The sequence below is a fragment of the Canis lupus genome, chromosome 22 (genome assembly GCF_048164855.1).
Source record: "Canis lupus baileyi chromosome 22, mCanLup2.hap1, whole genome shotgun sequence".
Classification (NCBI taxonomy): domain Eukaryota; kingdom Metazoa; phylum Chordata; class Mammalia; order Carnivora; family Canidae; genus Canis; species Canis lupus.
In genome coordinates this window covers 10822841-10843023 of record NC_132859.1, presented here as the reverse complement: position 1 = coordinate 10843023, position 20183 = coordinate 10822841, and the positions used below count along the sequence as shown (strand labels likewise).

Sequence of the window (20183 nt, the reverse complement as noted above, 5' to 3'; positions counted from 1 at the left end):
GACACTGGCTTCTTTGCCAGTTTGTTTTGTGTGGCAGTTGGTCGAGGACTGAAGCTGTTTCCCAGGAGGTACTTCAAATCTCCTCCCTCTTTTGTGTTGCCACAACACACATCTATTTTTATCCCTCCCTTACCAATGATTAGTTATTCAGGATTTTTTTCCCTTCAGGCTGTCAACTTCTAGCTTCTCTGTTCAATTAAAAACAAATGCTTCTTGTGCAGGTTCTGTTTTGCATACCAATTTCACTTCCTCCAAAGTATTATAGACTAGCAATTGCATTTTCAGGCTTCACTTTAGGATTTTACTCCATTCCCTTCATTCTCTCCATGTGTTTATTTCCCATCATATTGTATTTCAACATACTTATGCGGTCAAATCCCTTGTGAAATAAGCTAGAGGTGGGCAAGCATAATGAAAATTGTTTGCTTTTAAATCAAACCAACTCCTTATAATCAGTTGACCTTTTATCTTTTTTTAATTTATTATGTTCATAGTCTCATGTGTATCTCTCTAGCATTCTTGGGTCAACAAAGGTGGTTTCAACAAGAGTGCTTAGAATTATATAGACCTGACTTGTCAAATCACTAAGTTGTAGACCTGAAACTAATGTAAAATAGTGTGTCAATTATACTTAAATTAATTTTAAAAAACCCTAAATAGAAAGAATTATATAGATTTATTCTGGGATCACTTTTCAAATAATTGGTTTGATTTTGACAAAAATTGGTAATGGGTATCAGGATACATCTTACTTTTCACTGGGCTACTCTGAAATAAAACATCAATTATCAGAAACCTTCAAATGGATGTTTTATCTTATACTGACTACACCATCTTAGAGCATATTAAATCTCATATCCTCAGTAGGAGGATGAAGTTTCTGGGACTCCGTATATGAGTACTTTCACCATTTTATCACTTAGCTAGGAAATAGCTTACAGATGTTTGGAGAATTAGCTTTAGTATATAATGCTAGAAACTTCTTCAATTAACCCCATCCATATTAATATTTTTTCCCATTGTGCTAAGTAGAGTACTTACACGTATGTCCTCAATAAAGAAACTTTTTTTTCTTTTTAAAAAAATGGGGTTTGAATAAAGACAGAGGGTCAAGCCCCATTCATGATAGTTCATGGATGTTTAAGTTACCTCCAACCCCTAAGCCCCAGTTTCCTCAATTGCTAAATGTGGAGAGTAAAACCTATTCTTTCTAACTCATAGAGATGTTATGATATCAAAGACATTAAAGTAAGTAAATGTTCCATGTCGACTTAACTGCATTATGCCAATAGAAAGTTATTATTGTAGAGCTATTAGATAATGATGAAAATCTATCATACATTAAAACAATTAAATGACTCCCTTCAGAACAATAACATAGTCTTTGTCAAAGTTTGAAGTTCGTCATAAAAAGATGAATGGGTTGTGAAATTCTATACTAAAAATAATACCTCACCAACAGAACACCTCGGAAGAGTTTAGTATTAGCACTTTCTGATCTTTGCTACTATTAGAAAACACAAAGGGTAGATGTGCTTGATGGTGGAACTCATAGATATTACAATTATATGATTAATACAGAGATTCAGGGAGATGTGTCCTATTTACACAACCCTTTAGCTGTCTACCAATTCATGGAAGCCACTGTAGCTTTTGGTCAGAAAGGAAAACAACAACAACAACAACCGGTGAATTACCAAATCCTTAAGCTTTTCTGATTCTAAAGGAGCAATCTAATAATTCAAACAATTGAAAAGTGAATGGCCTTACGGCTTCAGATCAATGCCATTAATTAAACAAATTATTGCTAATCTTTTCAAACATAGAAAAATAAAAGTACACCCAATGACTAACCTCTTGCAGGTAGCAAGGGCACCAGCAGCTGTTACATCTCAAGGGCCTGTTTACCGTAATCACCTCCCGACCTGAGTTATCTGTGATCTTCAGAGTGCAGGATCGCAGCGTGGAACAGAAAGTACGATTGAAGCAGATGCTTTCCTCCACTGCAAAGTAAATTCTTTGTCCCAAGCTGTTTTTAATTTCATATTTGTTGGAGGTCTCTGTGCCAAGTATCACTAAGGGAAGAAAAAAATTCATCAAAACAATGCTCTTGCCTAGTACCAAATCTTTAAGTAAAGAGGTAGTGTTATTAAAAGAAAAGAGTCACTAATTATTAAGTATATGGCATGTTTTTCACCCAAATCTTCTTCCATGCTCTAAAATTTGAAGACTAAGCTATGGAAATCAAAGTCAACCAAGAACAAGGCTGTACAATGAGTACATTTTGATTCCAGATATATGACCTACTTGATAGATGTAGTTCCACTCTCCAAGTGAAGAAACAAGTCTATAAAGAATCAAATCCTCAAATAATACTTCTATCATTGCTGTGGAATTTACTGGGACAACTCACAGCATAGTAATGATCTTTAAGATTTGTATAGCAGTATACCTACAGCTGCATGTTATCCTGCTATTACAATTTCAACTTATTTTAGATATAATATAGAATATTAAGGACAAAATACTCAAGCGAAATGAATTCAGTTAGTCATCATTGTAAATCTTTGTCAAATAACATACCATCTGATTATTCATTAGTGCAATGATAAAACATCACATTTTGTTCAATGGATTTTTGTTATTTATTTATTTATTTATTTATTTATTTATTTATTTATTTATTTATTTATTTATTTATTTATTGTTTTTGTTTCAAGTTTTGTTTAAATTCCAGATAGTTAACATGAAGTGTAATATTAATTTCAGGAGTAGAATGAGTTTTTGTTATTTAGTTTCAACCTTGATTTCCATTTCTGAAATTATTAAGAAAATAAATTATTAACAACCATGGAAGTGATAAAATATCTTGTATTATTTTAAGAGAAAAATAATGTTAGATTCCTGATAACAAATTACCAAAGACTTGGAGAGTTTTATGCTCTCAGGTTTATCTACATCAGACTAACAATTTACTTTCAACGTTTGTTTTAAACAGTAGACCTACTGATCTTTTAAATTTTATCCTCAACACTTAATTTTTTATGAGATATTTAAATATAACACAATTACTGAAGCCTAAAATATTTGTAACAGTTCTAGTTAAGTGTAGAATATAATATACTTACTTCCAAGTAGCTCCACCTGCTGGTGTATAATTATCAGGTCTAACTGTTAAAGAATGACAAAGGAAATAAAAAGTGTTATATCATGGTTTGAAAACCTTCGGAGATACTACTGTTAACCTGTTTGCCACATGAAATTTGGTGATTTCCATGTTCTCTACCAGGAAAATGGTTGAAAACAACTCACATTTTATTTTTTATTTTTTAAAAATATTTTATTTATTTATTTGACAGAGAGAGAGAGAGAGAGCACAAGCAGGCCGAGTGTCAGGCAGGAGAGGGAAAAGTGGGCTCCCTGCGGAACAGGAAGCCCAACGTGGGGCTCGTTTCCAGGACCCTGGGATCATGACTGAAGCCTAAGGTAGACGCTTAACTGAATGAGCCACTGAGGCACCCATTTTCTCATGAAAAAGATATATTTTTTATTCAAGTAAATTTTTAAAAAAAATTACAAGAACCCTGAAAATCCCAAGGCCGAATTGCCCAGAATAAGAATAGGAATTGTTGGTTAACTTTGTGTTCTTTCTGTGATAAAGGGAAAAATGAGGTACTCTTAGAAACAATACTTGGAGAAGATTTTTTAAAGTCTTTGAATAATAATGCCTAAAAAGTTTTAAAACTCACTTTTTAAAGCAATGATTTGAATGCCTGGCCTCTCCTTTCCAACCTTCCTAACTTCTCTTTCACTCTCAACTCAATCCTCACAGTGATAAAATGTCTTTGTTAAAGCTGAGAGAGGTTATTCTACAAATTGTTCTCTCACGGCTTCCTTTGGACTAGACAAAAAAAAAAACAGCCAGAAATCCTACTGATGCCAACAAAATACCATTTAAGCAGAATAAGTTTTGCCACTAACAGCTGACATGATAAAATTTGCTTTATGTCATTAGAAATGAAGTTAATTTATAAAGTACCCATAGATGAGAAATGACTATATTAAAAAAGTGTACAATGCAAATTTTTAAAGGAAATAGTAAAATACATTCTTAGAATGAATTTTTTTTCACTAAGGTAAATTCATGAACCTTGAAGACCACTGTCTTTTCCAACACTTCATTTTCTATTTTGCCTCTTAATTTCTTAACTGTAGTCCTCCTTCATTAATAAACTTACTGGTAACAAACTGAAATATTAGTAATATTAGGTATTGATTGGGCATCACAAACCTGGAAAATTTGAAGTTACATTATTTCCTACATTCTCCTTGCTTATCCTGAGATGCCAGTAAAACTAATGTCACGTCCTCTATTTAAATCTTATTATTGGTAAGAGAGTGCATGTGGCTTCTTTTTTTTTTTAAGGTCACAGAAAGTATTTTCCATAAATAATTAGTGATTTAAGATATTCTAAAACCTATTCCAACAATAATGGAAATTTTTAAAATATTAAAATCAGTCTTTTGTCGTGTCCTATTGTTAGTTCTGTTCTCTTTTGAGGAAAATGGAGGATGAAGAGAAGCGAGAAGTCACAAAGGTTATCTGCCATTATCTAGCTGTGGTTCCCTTCGTGGTAACTAGGGGCAGAGAAGAACTATGAGGGCAAGACTGAGGTTGGAGTCTGGGAACTTCATGTTAGTGCTACAGATCAAGTTTTAGTCTTGACATTTAGAGACTGTCAATTGAAATCCACTCCATGTTGGAAAGGGAAGTTGTAACCCTCTGCTTTCTAACAATAGCAGGTGTTTAATAGTGGCTAACATGAGGTAGTCACTGGGGTAGATATTTTGACATAGTGTTTGATTTAATCCTCCCCAAAACTCAGAGGGTAGACATCGTTACATTGTGAAGAAACAATCCCAGAGAGATAAAGTAGTTTGCCTGGGATTGCAGAGTTTGTCAATGGGCAGGCTGGGATTTTAAACCCAGATCGGACTACCTGCAACCAATTCTGACATGGGTTCTACTCTCTTGTATTGGCATCGCTAAACTAATCTTACGAACTGGGATAAACAATTCTTAAAGTGATACTGTGGAACTTCTGAGTAGCTTTTCTTCCTATTTTCTCTCCCCCTTATACACACCCCAACCTCTGTGATAATATTTGATTTGATCTATCTCTGTGGGCAATCCCCTTGGATTTGAGGGTCTTGTTTTGTTCTTGCAGTTTCCATTAAGTAGTCCTGGGCCACTTATAAACTATGGTTCAAAGGAGCCCCTTCCACCCTTTGCTATTAATTGAGGGGCTAGGAATTGTTGGAAACTTTAAACATACCAGATCATATAATCAGGTGTTAGGGCAAGTAAAGAACTCAAGTATGAAAACCATAGAATGGAAATCTAATGACAGCTTTGCATATATAGCTTAAGAATAAATTCTCATGTATAACTTATCAGGTTTACAGATATCAGTGATTCCATTTAATATATGTACTTCAAAATATATTTGATCTATGCATATATCTTTGTAGACTTGAACTCACTACTCTTACCTCTGGGTGACTAAATTATAATTATCCTTTGACACTAATAGGATAAAATGATATTGATTATAATGAACATGTTAATCCAGAGAGAAAAACCTAGTTTATTCTTAGGTTTAGCTCTACATGAACAACCTAAATGTGTACGCACACACATCCATATATGTATATTGCACAGGCAAATATATGCACATATCCACATATGTATACATATGCATATGTGCATTTACATGTTACATAACTGAACATTTTCAAATTGTTAATGGGAACAAGATTTTCATTAGTCATTGGATGGACTTCATTAAAGGAGAATAGATGAATTTTTAAATTTTTACTTTGACTTTTTTAATTTAGAAGGATTTTGTGTATTTTGTATATTTTCCTGTTTATTGAAGAATGTACTGTTTTCAGATGTTCATGATTTTATTTAATTCTTATGGTTTTTAGGAAAAAATTAACACCTAAAAATGCACTTTATGTGTATCTCCTACAGACTTGTGGTGTAAGACATTTTAAAATGCTCGTTTATCCTGCTATAAGTACACTGCTTTAGAGCAAGCAAGTGTTCTTTTAGTCTATGGTGAATAAATTACCTTTCCCTTTGAAGTAAAAGAGTCACAAATTTGTGGCATATTTTTATTTTTCTGAAAGAGATTACCAAAGGTATATGTCTGGAAAATTGGCTTCATTTTAGAGCTGAAGCCAGTCGGTTCATATCTCTATTTATGGAATGCAAAACAAAAAATGTATTCACGTCAAGCATCTGGCTCCGGGTGTGTCATCATTCATGGATGGAAGAAGAATATGTGATGACCATATGTGATCATCAAACCTCAGCCCTCTGGCACTGGTATATCACTTTTATACTTGGCAAAACCTTGTCTGACAACATTCCCAAACAGCTTGCAGCAGTTAATCAACTCTAGTCAGCTATTACAGCTGATCCTTTCTGCAGATGGAAGATGGTAGGTTAGCTTTTCCAGCTCTTTTACATATCTCCCTGAGCTCGCCAGTCTCTGAAGTATATTTGTCTGCCAGTGGGTTTCTGGAGAAGGCATCTGCCATTATAAACATTTTCCCAGGAACATATGCTGCATGCAGCTTAAACCCTATCAGGCATAACAGAAAATCTCTTGTACCTTAAGGGAATTAACACAGAGATTTGATTTTGATAAAGGAGATAGACTTTATAGTTTGAAAGAATGCCAAACAAGCTGCAAATTGCAGCAGATGTGCTGACATCTCAATATTAGTGTATTTCTAATCTTTTGCAGGATAAAATACAAAAGCAACAACTATGTTATATATATGTATTATATATATAATACATATATATATATATTTGCTCTTTATGTGCCACATGGTTCAGATGATAATATTTCTTGATTGATTTGTTATAAGGCTTGAATCACTGCTCACCCTCCAATGACTATATCTAATACCAATATGATCTTTTAAGCAAATCAGCTTGGAGATGCAACAGTATCAAAGACAATGAGGTTGACTTGGTACCTTGCTTTCCCTTGGATTTATAGCTACCTTTTGAGATTCAGTTGAAGACGCTGAATTCTCAGATCATTACGGAAGTCTCTCCTGAGTACTTAGATCCTTAACAACCTCTCTCTCCTCTACGCACCTGCACACATTACAATTGTGTGTTTATCTGGCTTTGGTACATAGCCTTGCACTGTTTGTCAACATTTTTTGCATGCCAATTAAGTTGCAGAATGTTCGGGTTAGAGGGACTAGGTTTTATGCTTGTTATATGTCTTAATGATAGTGAGTACTCAATAAATATCCTTTAATTAAATAGCTGTAGGTGACTAGACATGTTAGACAATTCCTTGAGGATGCATTTGCTTATATCTTGAGCAATGAGCAGAAGGAGGATAAATGTGCTAAACAGCTCCATCAAAAATGTTTAGTGTCATACTCTGCCAAATAAATAAGGAAAATAGAAGTGGGAATAAAAGAGAACAAGTTTCTTTCCAAATAATAGAGATTTTTTTATCATAATTTCATGATTTACAGTGCTTTTCTCACTTCAATAAGTGGTTTGCTGAAGTCCTTCAACCTTGGTTGAAAAGCAAGAAACCAAATCTGTATTCATTTTAAGGGGCGAGCGTGTGTAGAAATAGAGAGATAAAAACACCTGACTTAAATATTCTAGACCAGGAGGGAGACTGCCTGGCAGAGGGAGAGCTGGCTGCCACACTTGGTTCCCTGGGTTGGGAAGTGAGTTGTGAAAGCTGCGGTCAGGGTCTGGAGCTCCAGGAAGAAAGCCAGGCAAGTCTCTACTTCTTTGGTTCTGTGCATCTGAAAGAGAATGAAAATCTCAGCCCATATTTAAATTTAGGCCGTTTCATTGAGTTTTTCTCACGGTATTTGTTACGCCTGAATTCAGAGGGTCAATGATCTCCTGCATTTTCCCTATTGCCATCCCTTAACCCTAAGCCAGAGAATAAGGAAGGCAAAAGATGGCTAGTAGTAGTTGTGGGAAGATGGATAATTGGGCAAGAAAAATGATTCCATAAATATATTTTCTGAAGGCAAGTTAAACTCCTGTTCAAAGAGCTAAAAAATGATAAACTCCAAAAGGAAAAGAAATAGTAAAAGGAACTAGATATTCTCTACTCATAAAAGGATAAACTTAGACATCAGTTTTGAGTCATAATTATGCGTTTCAAGGCATATTCTCCCTTTCTCAAATATTATGAAGGTACCTTGTATTTGCTGAGGATATTTTGTCTCTTTTTATCAGTCCTACTGCTATGACTAGTTTTAATTCAGTGGTCCTTACTCTTCAGGCCATACCAGAAGCACCTGGAGGGCTTGTTAAAACACAGATTCCTGGGTTTCTGCTTCAGGAGTTGGGGTAGGGGTGAGACTTGAGAATTTGCATATCCATTAAGTTCCCAGATGACCTAATGCTGCTGCTCTGACCATGTACTTTGGGAACTCATGGCTTAATTCTATATACTGTGAAAATATTCAAACTAATCTATGAGCATAAGGGCAGTATAATATCTAATGAAGCTTTGATTTCTCAGTATTTTGTATAAAAGCATCCAAACATTTTTGACAGCATGAATCCCTTTGTAGTTTACCCAATATTACAAAAGATAAAGTGATTACAGAAGTCTATAATGTCTAGCATTGATTTTTTTAAAGAGAATCACCTGTTTTCTATAGTATTGCCAGGTAAAAATGTTACTGTTTCAGTGATTGGTTAGGTTAAAATTTAGAGATTCGCTATTTATCCTGCATTAGTCTGGACCGTGTGTAGTATCATGCATAAGATGTAATTATGCATGAAAAAAATCTTCTTTTTAAAAAATATAAATTACTGCCTTTCTACTGTTATTTTTCCTTTTTCTTTTCACATGATTGCCATTTAGATTTCTCCCTCTCCCTTCCTTAGATACCATTTTTTTTCAAAGACTATCAGAGTTTTTATGCCTCATCCTTATTAATCCATAATTATTTGAGTCCTCACATTTGCATTCATTTAGTTTGAAAACACTATGCTGTCTTAGATTGAGCGTAGGTATGGATCAAGTTTCGTGATAGGTATTTTCAAATATTAGAGGGGGCATTATGAAAACATAATTCATACTATTCTGAAGACATATGAATGGGGAGGGCAAGGAAAACAGTTGCCAATAGGAAGTTTATAACAGATTGAAATCTGCACACAGATTTAAATAAGTATTCTCACTGTATATAAACTAAAGTTGGAGTGATATCCATATAATTCATAGTAGATTAGAATGGTCTCTTGGTCTCTCCTGAGTTCATGTAAGTTGTGTGTATGTGAGGGTGTATTTTTCAGAATCTTTTAAATCTCTAAAAAATAAATTTGAAGAAAGGTCTGAGTTTCCTTTGGAGATAGTAAATTCCCCACTATTAAGATAATTCAAGCAAAGCCTGAATGAGTTCTTGGAGAAGGATTAAAAAATAAAATAAAATAAAATAAACTGGTGAAGAATACATGGCTCCCAAGGATTGGTCCTTTGGACATTGACAAACTATTTGCAGTAATTCATTAAGTTTGTGTATACGTGTGGTGTTAATGAAAAACAGTTGCCAGGTGATTCATTTATTTACTTAACCTTCAGGTTGTAAGAATAGATGACAATAGGTGTTTAAGTTGGTACTGGTCTGTGACATTTAGAATTTGGACATGGTTGTGTTAGGACCATATGGAAACACACTTGTCATTTGATCTCATTAAAATAGAGCTCTATATATGAGCACCTGGGTCGCTCAGGTGGTTAAGCTGCTGACTCCTGATTTCAGCTTGGGTCATGATCTCAGGGTCCTGGGATCAAGCACCAAGCCTGGACTCTGCTCGGTGGGGAATCTGCTTGTCTCTCCCTTTGCCCCCCCCCCCTTTTTAATAAAAGCAAGCAAATCTTTAGAAAATAAACAAATAAAATAGAGCTTCATACCAATAATATTATAGCAATTTGCTTCCACAGGCCCCATCCTGAACCTCTCAGATCAGGGCAGGCAAAAAGCACATAGGCTTAGGTACTCCTCTTGCTCTGGAGAAGGTGGCCTGAATGGAACCTCAGGCAGTAAACTGGGGAGAAAGACTGTGTAAGACCATGTCTGATTTGGGAGAGAAGGTAATGACCAATACGGCAACATCAACTAGAAATAATAACGCAGAACAATCCTTTCTTCAGTTTAGTGCCAAAAGCACTGCTGTCATGGACTTTCAGAGAAAGATAGGGGCAAAATTATGACCTAGGGAAAACTAGTTCGTAATGATAAAATGTTATGCTAGAAGTTCATCCTGGGTATGAAGGTGTGTCACTATTGACCAAAAAGGGAACTTTATGAGGGGCTGGAAATGTTCTATATCGTAATTTTATGGTAATTATACAAGTGCAACCTTATTTAAAAAATCATGAACTTAAGTTTGGTGTTCTTTATGCATTTTATACATGTTATCTTTCAATTAAAACACATATAAGGATCAATTTCTAATAAAAACCAGCAGAAGATTATTAGATTCTCTTGTCAATTTTATTATTAGAAACATTAGCAAATTACTCTAATTATCTTTTGTAAGCTATGTTTGCCATTACAAAGTGCAGATTATTGAGTGTCTTGTGAGTGGCTCTACATTCCAGACCCAGGTCTTTGGGTCCTTAGACCTCACAGCAGGTCCAGAAGCAGTGATGCATTTGGGACACAGGACAGATCATGTTGAAAGTTGGAATAGAGTCTCAGTTGGAAACTCTTGGTACCGTCATTGTGATATCACTTGATTTCTTTCTTTCTTTCTTTCTTTCTTTCTTTCTTTCTTTCTTTCTTTCTTTCTTTCTTTCTTTCTTTCTTTCTTCTGATTTTATTTATTATTTTATTTTATTTATTTATTCATGAGAGACACAGAAGCAGAGACATAGGCAGAGGAGAAGCAGGATCCCCGCAGGGAGCCCATGTGGGATTCGATCCCAGGACCCCAGGATCACGATCTGAGCCAAAGGCAGACGCTCAACCACTGAGCCACCCAGGTGCCCCCCACTTGCTTTCTTTTCTGAGATTTCAGTATATTGGAGCAGATTTTAAAGATAGCTGCTGTTCAGTTTAGATCATCCTGGAAACTTCTGTCTTTCTTGAACTTAAAATTTGGGACCAACTTTTTTTTGTTTTTTTGACAAACTTGTTCTTAAATTATGTTTATTTATACTAAATCAGGAGAGCCCAGACCACACAAATATTTCTTCAGTTCTAATGGCATCCAGTATTCAGACTGTCCTTTGGTTTAGTGGTGCTGTGTGCCTAAACTGCCGACAAAATGTGTGAAATATCCAATTGTCCTGTATTCCTTGGGAAAATAATAATTATCAACATAGTTCATGGACCAGAGGACTTTCATGATGTTGTGAATAATGTCCTGCAACATATTTGAGGAAAACGGTGTACAAGAATATTTTAGGTAAATAATGATGATAATCTGACTTGCCTCTCAAATCAGACTTCTCATTCCAAAGGAAGCTTCATTTTCATTTCCTCTAAATAGAATAGAGTCTCTAACAGATGTTTTGCTCACTAAATAATTTGAGTAGGTTGCAGTAGTATTAATTTTCCACCTGAAGTTTTGCCTCTAAGTTTAGTGACTCTTTATCATTACTGAACATCACTGCCTTTTTGGTAGATTAATCATATTTTGATCTCACTATTGCTTTCCAGTCACAAGTTTCTTCAAAGACTCAGACCACCAGATAAAGAAGGAACTCCTTTGAATTTCTATCTGGCTTTGAATTTCTATCTACTCTTTTAAAAATGTATAACTAGCTTATAAATATTTCACATACTCGGCAACTCTTTACCTTACAGGCTACAGTTGTTGCTGTAACTCTTATAAAGTGTTGAAGTGTTTTGGATTAAGTGTTAGTGTCAGTCTTAAATGAAAGAAAAGACTTGTCAAGATTTTTTTGTTCGCCTTCAAATGTAAAAATGAGGCACACATATATTAAAATTCATGATTTTGTTGTTTCATGTATATATTTTACAATTGGTTTGAGCTTTGCCAGTGACACTCAGGGACTGGTGTACATTAAATGTTGAAGAAAAAAAATGAAGATTATCTCCTTTGTTCCATATTAAATCACATCCAAAAGTGTGTTTTGATAAAGAAAGCAAATAAGCCTACATGCTTCTTTGAATGTTTCATTAATTTAATTTAGGATATTTTAAATTGGTAGACTCTATTATCCTATTTGTAATTAGGTTAAAAGGTTTCCACCAATTATACTAATCATAATTCTGCATGCTAAAACTTTTTATTATAGGCTAGAGTTTAATGGTTTGGTCTGATAATGGAAAGAAACACATTATAATTTCATTTTTATATAATTTCACAAGTGTTTTTAGTGAGACTGAAACCCATTACTTTCAAAAACAACCATATCTCTGGTCTTTTTAGAAATTTTTTAAAGTAAGAGAGAAGAGAGTACTAATGATATTTATGCAGTTTCACAAATTTGAGGGATAAATTCCCAGTCCCCCTGCCACAAACTCCCTTATTAATCTGCTTATTTAAATTACTTATTTTCTGTTTGCTTTTTTATATATATAATTTACTATCAAAGAAGTTTTGGAAGTTTTTTGCTTCGTAATTCAACAATATTTACTTCTAGTCTATTAAGTTTATTAAAATTTATCAATAAAACATTGAATTCTTTATGATAAATGGATGTACACACATTTTAAACAAATTTAAAAGACTGAGCTATCCTTTAACACTATTTAACTTATGCGTGAAAAGTTTTCTTTAAATCCCTTTAAACTTGGAATATCAACCTGTCCTTGTGTTTGGCATTAAATATTGCCCTTCTAAATTCTGCTATGCAGCTTTTCTTATTAATTCACTATATTTATATTCATGATAACTAAAACCTTGTTTATATCTTAACTTTTACATTCAATCAGATAGTTTTTTTTTAATTTAATGGAACAGTCCCTTGAAGTTAAAAATTCCAGTGTTCAAAAAGTGATAAATGACAGGTTTTAAAATATCAATCTCACTGATTGTAACATCCCTACCACTGAATATTTTTAGTCATAAATAAGGACAAATTTATTAGCTGGCTATATTTACTCTTACCTTTAGAGGCCATGAAGATGTCTGAGTCACTTCTTCAAAGGCAGCCAGGTTAAAAGAACAGGCTTTTCTTGTTGCAGCAAGGAGAAAAAACACAGCATGCATAAAACTTCAGAAGGTGTCTGTCTACTTCATGTCAGCTTACAAATAACAGAGGAAGGGAGTGCCTTACTGTTTCCAGAGTGATGTATTTTATCACTTTGGACAACAGGGGGAGACGAAGCTATCACCAAAGGTAAACACTACTCAAAGCATCCTCTCTCTTGGTAGCTGAAGGAACAATTTACAGATAATAAAAACAGGAAAGGAAAATATGCAACACTCATTTTAAGAGTCTTGTTTTCACTTATTGTTTTTTATTTCTTGGAATATATACCTTTGCATTTGCTATTACATCAGAAATGCTCAGATCTTCTGTGTCAGAGTCTATGATACATTATTCTGTCCTGTGTAAGTTTCTGACAGTTCTAAATACAATATTTTATATTTTGAAAATGTTCAAAATTTTAATTTTATTTATTTTATTTTATTTTTTGTATATATTTTTATTGGAGTTTGATTTGACAACATATAGCATAAAACCCAGCGCCCATGCAAAAATGTTCAAACTTCAGTGTTATTCTTCTTTTGAGATTTCTTCGCATTCTCTCCCCCAAAAGCAAAGGAGCAAGAATTATTCCTTACTATTTATGTAACAAATAAATCTATAGTTTCGTTTTTAATTGAATTTGATGAATCACAGACATATGAAAATACAAACATTCAATAATCTTGCAAAGTTAATGAGAACATACAGGTGATATTTAACTGCATTGCATACTGAGGGGGAAGAGAAGGCACTGTCACCTTGACTAGATAGCTCATCTTTCTAAATGCAGGTGACCAGGTGACCATGGAGATTTCGCTCCCCAAGTCAATTGCCCTGGATGGCATGATTTGCAAAGGTTGAACTTGCAAGATATACTGCATTATAAGCAACATTGTCTGTCTTCTAAAAATAGTTAAGTGGCCTAATAAGCCATAGAGCATAATGAAAAATTATTATAAAGTCAGCCTCACAGGTTGTTGTTGATAGTCAAAAGTTTATGTTCTTATTTGGCAAAGAGATATTTCTTTTCTTTTTTTTTTTTTTTTGAGATATTTCTTTTTATTGTTGCTTTTGTTTTGAAGTATTTGGGGTTGAAGAACTACCATTAGCTGATGTCATTTGCAGAAAAGGTGAATAATATGACTAGCATTTTAAAAAAATATTTACTTATTTAGAGAGAGAGAGAGAGAATGCGAGAGCAATTGAACGTGTGTGTGTTCAAGGGGGCGGAAGGGGAGAGACAGAGGGAGAAGGAGAGAGGGAAAATTCTCAAGCAGATTCCCTGCTGAGCACAGAGCTGACAAGGGGATCGATCTCAAGACCCTGAGGACCTGAGCCAAAATCAAGAGTTGGAGGCTTAACTGACTGAGCCATCCAGGCCCCCAATATGATTAACATTTTAACTAAATTATGTTTCCTGGATTTCTTAGCATTTGTCTTGGGCATTTGAAAAAAACTTTATTCTGAAGGAGCTAAATTGTTATTAATACTATCAAACCTGATATTTCATTTTTTAAATATTTTATTTATTTATTCATGAGAGACACAGAGAGAGGCAGAGACATAGGCAGAGGGAGAAGCTGGCTCCATGCATGGAGCCCAATATGGAACTCATCCCAGGACCCCGGGATCACGACCTGAGCCAAAGGCAGACAACCGCTGAACCACCCAGGTGTTCCAAACCTGATATTTTAAATTATGGTCATAATGGACCTGTTGATTTTGACTTTCCACAGAGCACCAATTTTGAGTTAATTGTGTATTTGGGGGGATACCTGGGTGGCTCAGTGGTTGAGTAACTGCCTTTGGCTCAGGTCGTGATCCCAGGGTCTTGGGATCGAATCCCACATCAGGCTCCCCTCAGGGAGGCTGCTTCTCCCTCTGCCTATGTCTTTGCCTTTCTCTCTGTGTCTCTCATGAATAAATAAAATCTTTAAAAAAAAACATGTATTTTGGCAGGCCAATCATCCATCTATGTGGATATGGCCATATGACTGACTAATGGATTCTTTCAATATTTAACCTGTAAGGGAGAACTTCCAGGCCATTTAACTTGGTGTAGTGTAGGAACTGCCCATTTCTTTCTTTAAACTTTCTCCCTCTGTCCTCCCAAAGACAGTGCTAATATTGCTTTTTCTTTTCAAAGGCTCAGCAGATACCAACCTGAGGTTTCCCCTTCCCTCCATCCCTTTCCGTTTCCCAGCCTTTCTCAAAGAGAGGCTCACAAACTGTCCTGATGGACCCATGGGAGATTCAAGTGTCCTATTGCTGAGTGCTCCTACAGCCAAGTGGTGTTGCTCCAAGAGCTGGCTTCGCCTCCTCTCCTGCTGACGTTGCTGCTGTCAGTCATTTCAACTCCAGCTGCAAGTTGCCCTCAATCCCCCTCCCCCCTTTCCTTGCACCTGCTGCCTCAGTGAAAGCACCTGGACCTCCTTTCAGCCCTCAGAACTCTCATGTCCACCTCTCTGTTTGTGTGCTATGAAACTCTGGGCTGTTTCAAGCAGCATCAATATCAGTTTCCTTTTGCCATCAGGCTACACCTTTCCGGTCCACTGGTGTGATGCCGTGAAATATAGCTGGCACAAGGTGGGTGTGTCCAACAGGCACAACCCAGGGCTTGAAAACACAGTGGGATCAGTACAGAAAAAGAGACTTAAAAATAAATATTAGAAAACAGTCAACGGGCCTCCCCCTGCACAGGGTACAACCCTCTCCTGAGCCTCTGCTCTGCAGCTCTGTTGCTTGGGCATGCTTATTTTCTCAGGATGTTAGGTCTTGACTGTCCTTGTCCCTTCTAAAAGAAGGGCCTCTTTAACTACCCTCAACTTCAGATCCAGCCAAAAGAAAATGGGAAAAAAAAACCCTGCATCATAATTTCACTACAATTACCTTCTACCCATGGCCTTTCTGCAGAAGGACATATCACAGCTCTTCCCGAAGATCTGTTTATTCAATATCCACATCCTTGTTTAGAACATTTCCCTGAAGAGGTTTATTCAATATTACATCCTCGTTTAAAACTTTCCCTTGGAATCAAATTAAATATTTAATAGTTAGATACTGGACTCAAATTCTTATGTCTGAAGAGGCTCATCAAAATAGGGTCTCTCAGTAACAAAAGGAGAGACTGCAAATTATTTAAATCTGTCTAGTGGCAGATAAGCTCCCTGTTATGATCAAAACAGCATTATGTTTCAGACAGCATCTGCTGGGGAAAGGGTGGAAAATGGAATAAGGTATAAGCCAATGTGTCTAGGGCAGGACCAAGGACCAAGCATTGAGAATAACTAGCTTCAGGAATATTTCATGGTTATTTTGGTTTTACTATAAAATTATGTGTTCCTAAAAATTAAATATATACACATATAACATATACATATCTGTATACATATATAATCATATATATACATTTATATGGAATGAGAGGGAATTATTTGTTTTTATTGATTTATATTAATATTTTTGAAGTGTAATTCCAAAACACATTTTATTCACTTGAAATTGTGTTTTCTAAAATTCATTATAATTCATAATGTTACATTTGCTTTTAGCAGCTCCCTATTATTATATTTTATGGATATAATGCATATACATTTTATTATATTTTATTTTATTACACTTTTGCCCATTGTCCTTCTAATGAGTATTTAAATTGTTTCCATTATATAAGGCAATGTTATTATGCACATGTATTGTGGTCTTTTGAAGGTAAATATCCAGAAATGAAAATGCTGGCTTATGGAGTATGAAGATTCTCATTTTTATTAAGCATCATTGCAGAATTTATCAAGTACTAAGCAAATACTAAAAAATTGCTATCACTGAAGATCATTGGAGAATTGAACTCTAGTGTGCTTGTAACAATTTACATACCCAACAGTAATGGGTAAGTGTTCCCATTTCTGTATACCCCTTCCAACACTGGTCTGGTCAATAGAGTGGGGAATTAACTAGGGACCCCCAAATATTGATTTATAAGAAGGCAGCATCCATGGGGGTGACTGGGTGGCTCAGTGGGTTAAGTGTCTGTCTTGGGCTCAGGTCATGATCCCAGGCTCCTGGGATCAAGCACTCCACTGGGCTTCCTGCTCAGTGGGGAGTCTGCTTCTCCCTCTCCCTCTGCCCCTCCCACCTCCCACTTATGCTGTCTCTCACTCTACACTCTCTCTCTTTCAAATAAATAAAATCTTAAAAAAAAAGAAGGCAGCATTCAGAAGTTTTAACTATAGCATGGCTAAGTAATGTGAACACTTTTGTATATATTTATGTTTTCAGCTATTCCTATCATTCTGTATAATGTAAGAATAATAGCAAATTTTATGAATAACTGATCATAAACTAGCTACTATAGGTGGAGAAGGGTTTTTAAATGATTATAATTTATTGATAAAATAGCTCCTTTCATTAAATGAGGCTTATGGCATAGTCAGCGAAAATGTGAATCCACTTTTGGCAACCATGTAGCACATAAGGCATGCATTTCTATGCATGAATCTTATCCCTGGATTTATAATTTCCCATACTAAAAGTTGTTGTGTAATAAGATAAGGTGTGTATAAATAAATTAAGAAAGGAAATAAAACAAATATAGGGAGAAATGTCATTATTATAAATGTTTTTTTCCAGAGTTATTTGATTTATAACTATACTATTAAATATCCATTCCCTTAATGTAAACTTGAGGATGTTCCTTTCCTAGGAATGTGTGCCTCCTACGTCAGTAGCCATTTATCTACACTTTGCAAACCTTCTATCACAGTGCATAGTGCATTTCTTTCTTTTTTTTTTTTTTGCATTTCTTTCTTTTTTAAAAAAGTTTTTTTTTATTTATTCATGAGAGACAGAGAGAGAGGCAGAATGTAGACAGAGGGAGAAGCAGATTCCCTGAGTGGTGCTGGATGCAAAACTCAATCCCAGGACCCCGGGATCAACACCTGAGCCAAAGGCAGATGCTCAACACTGAGCCACCCAGGCATCCCTTAAAGTGCATTTCTTTACTAACTTATTCAAATCTGTCCTTTTGGTGCAATGCTTTATGCATTCATTCAATAAACATGTTTTAAATTTTTACTATGTGCATAGCATTATAGAGTATATTCAGATGTAATGATATGGCCCCCATTTTGGGGGGATGTGTACTCCACTGAAGTATCATAATACAGGATTGAAATATTCTTTTTATTTTCTAAGCTAAGAGTAAGTTACAACCTCCTGAAAATAAAATGATGTAATTCATCCTCTCTCTGAAAAGTGAAACTAATTGGAATCAATAATGCATCATTCATTGTTTCATATACGTCTAATTTTTCCTTTCCTCTGTTCCTTTAAAAAAGGGAAATAATAACTATAATAAATAATAACTATAACTATAATAACTATTAAGATATTTTTTCTTAAATAATAAAAGGATAGTAAACTGGATCATGCCTCCTAGCTGTTAGTAAAAGATGGATTTCTTACCCCCTCTCACTCTGCACATTTAAAAAGATACTGATGAAAGGATTAGGAAAAAAGGCAAGAATTCTGGATACAGAGAAGAATCTGTGAAAGTAGGAGAAAGCTGGTTCTGGAACAAATCTAGAAGGATCCCCATTTACCAAGATGACATGGAAAGGACTCCTAATTTAGAATCCTGTGGACAGACTCCATGGGACAAATGGTGTCCCATAATCAGTAGATTGTAAAGCCCAAGGCAGAAGCAGAAGCTTAGTTTGTATAAATTTTAGCCTTATACATTTTCTTTAGGTAGGACTAAGTTAAGCTGAATGGAGTCCTTTGAAGTATTCTGTGTTTATTGTGCTTTATCTTCAGGTATTTTCCTGATCTGTTATGCCATAATGTAAACTTTTAATAGTTCCTAATGGTATTTTGCTTTAAAGAGTCTAAAAATAGGGGGTGATATTCTGAGAGGTTCTTGGCTCATTCCAGGGATATTACTAGAGAAATAGATGGAAATTACAAGCAGAAAACTTGTACAAACATATGACATATCAACAACTATTTATTTAGGTGTCTTTCAGAGGTATGTTTATGCGTGTATCTGAGAGAGAAGTGGGGGGAAGATAGAGAGGCAGAGATGAGAGATAGAGATAGATGATAGATGGATAGACAGATAGAAATAGAAGCTGCTAAGTCGATTAAGGAGAATTAAAAATCTGAAAAATCTTCAGAGACCTCAATCCTCCCCACCAAGAACTACTTTGCCATTTTGAAAATCTCTTTATTTCTACCATTATTTTACATATACTTACCTTGTGCCTTGCTTCTTGCACCTTGCTCCTTGTGGTCACTTTGTCCTCCCAGCATCTGCCTGCATCCCTGACATCACCAAAATCCTGCACCAAACCCTTGGGTCGCTGCAGCCGCCAGCCCAGCAGTGCGCTGCATACAACTGCTTTCACTGACAGCAGCCATATCCCGCACAGCCAGGGCAGCTGCAGTTCAGTGCCAGCCAGAGGACACCAATTGTTTTCTGCAGCACATCTTCTTCGCATTCCCAGCATTGAAAATAAGCTTCTGCAAGCTCAGATCCCCCCAAGAGCATAGTTCCAAGAAACTGAGATAATTATCATAACAAATATACATTAAACATATAGGCAAAGTACACGAGAGTTAATTTATGCTCAATAGTGCATGTTTAGTGTTTTCTTCTGCTGCTGTTTATAGGCTAGCTCATTCAGAAAATGTGACCACATTTAAATGCATGCTCTGCTAAGCAGTGGCTAAAAGAGTGGGATGTGTCCTGTGTGACATGGAGAATGTTGCTTCACTACATGGGATGGGAGTGGAAAAAGAAGGCCTGTTTTTGTTATTTGTGTACATTCTTTTTGTTGGTGATGGTGGTGCCCAATGCAGGTCCTGACTGGTCGTGGGCATTCATGGAACGTTAACTACAAAAATGATGGAATAGAGGTCACCAACAACATGATTTCT

General features: G+C 35.4%; 1 protein-coding gene across 2 annotated transcripts in view; it reads right to left on the bottom strand.

Annotated features, from left to right (window-relative positions):
- The window catches only part of PLSCR5 (phospholipid scramblase family member 5), a 29905-nt gene extending 9999 nt beyond the window's left edge, over positions 1-19906 (bottom strand). Inside the window, exons 1-5 of one of the 2 annotated variants that reach the window (XM_072792360.1) lie at positions 19502-19906; positions 13166-13232; positions 7697-7860; positions 3129-3171; positions 1855-2075 (exon numbers count right to left, since the gene is read on the bottom strand). In XM_072792360.1, the coding sequence (XP_072648461.1) occupies positions 1855-2075; positions 3129-3171; positions 7697-7860; positions 13166-13178 (441 nt within the window). In that variant the 5' untranslated portion in view covers positions 13179-13232; positions 19502-19906. Of the gene's footprint in view, positions 1-1854; positions 2076-3128; positions 3172-7696; positions 7861-13165; positions 13345-19501 lie in introns of those variants that run through there. The other variant, XM_072792361.1, reaches the window with a different exon arrangement.
- Between the last annotated feature and the right edge of the window lie 277 nt (positions 19907-20183).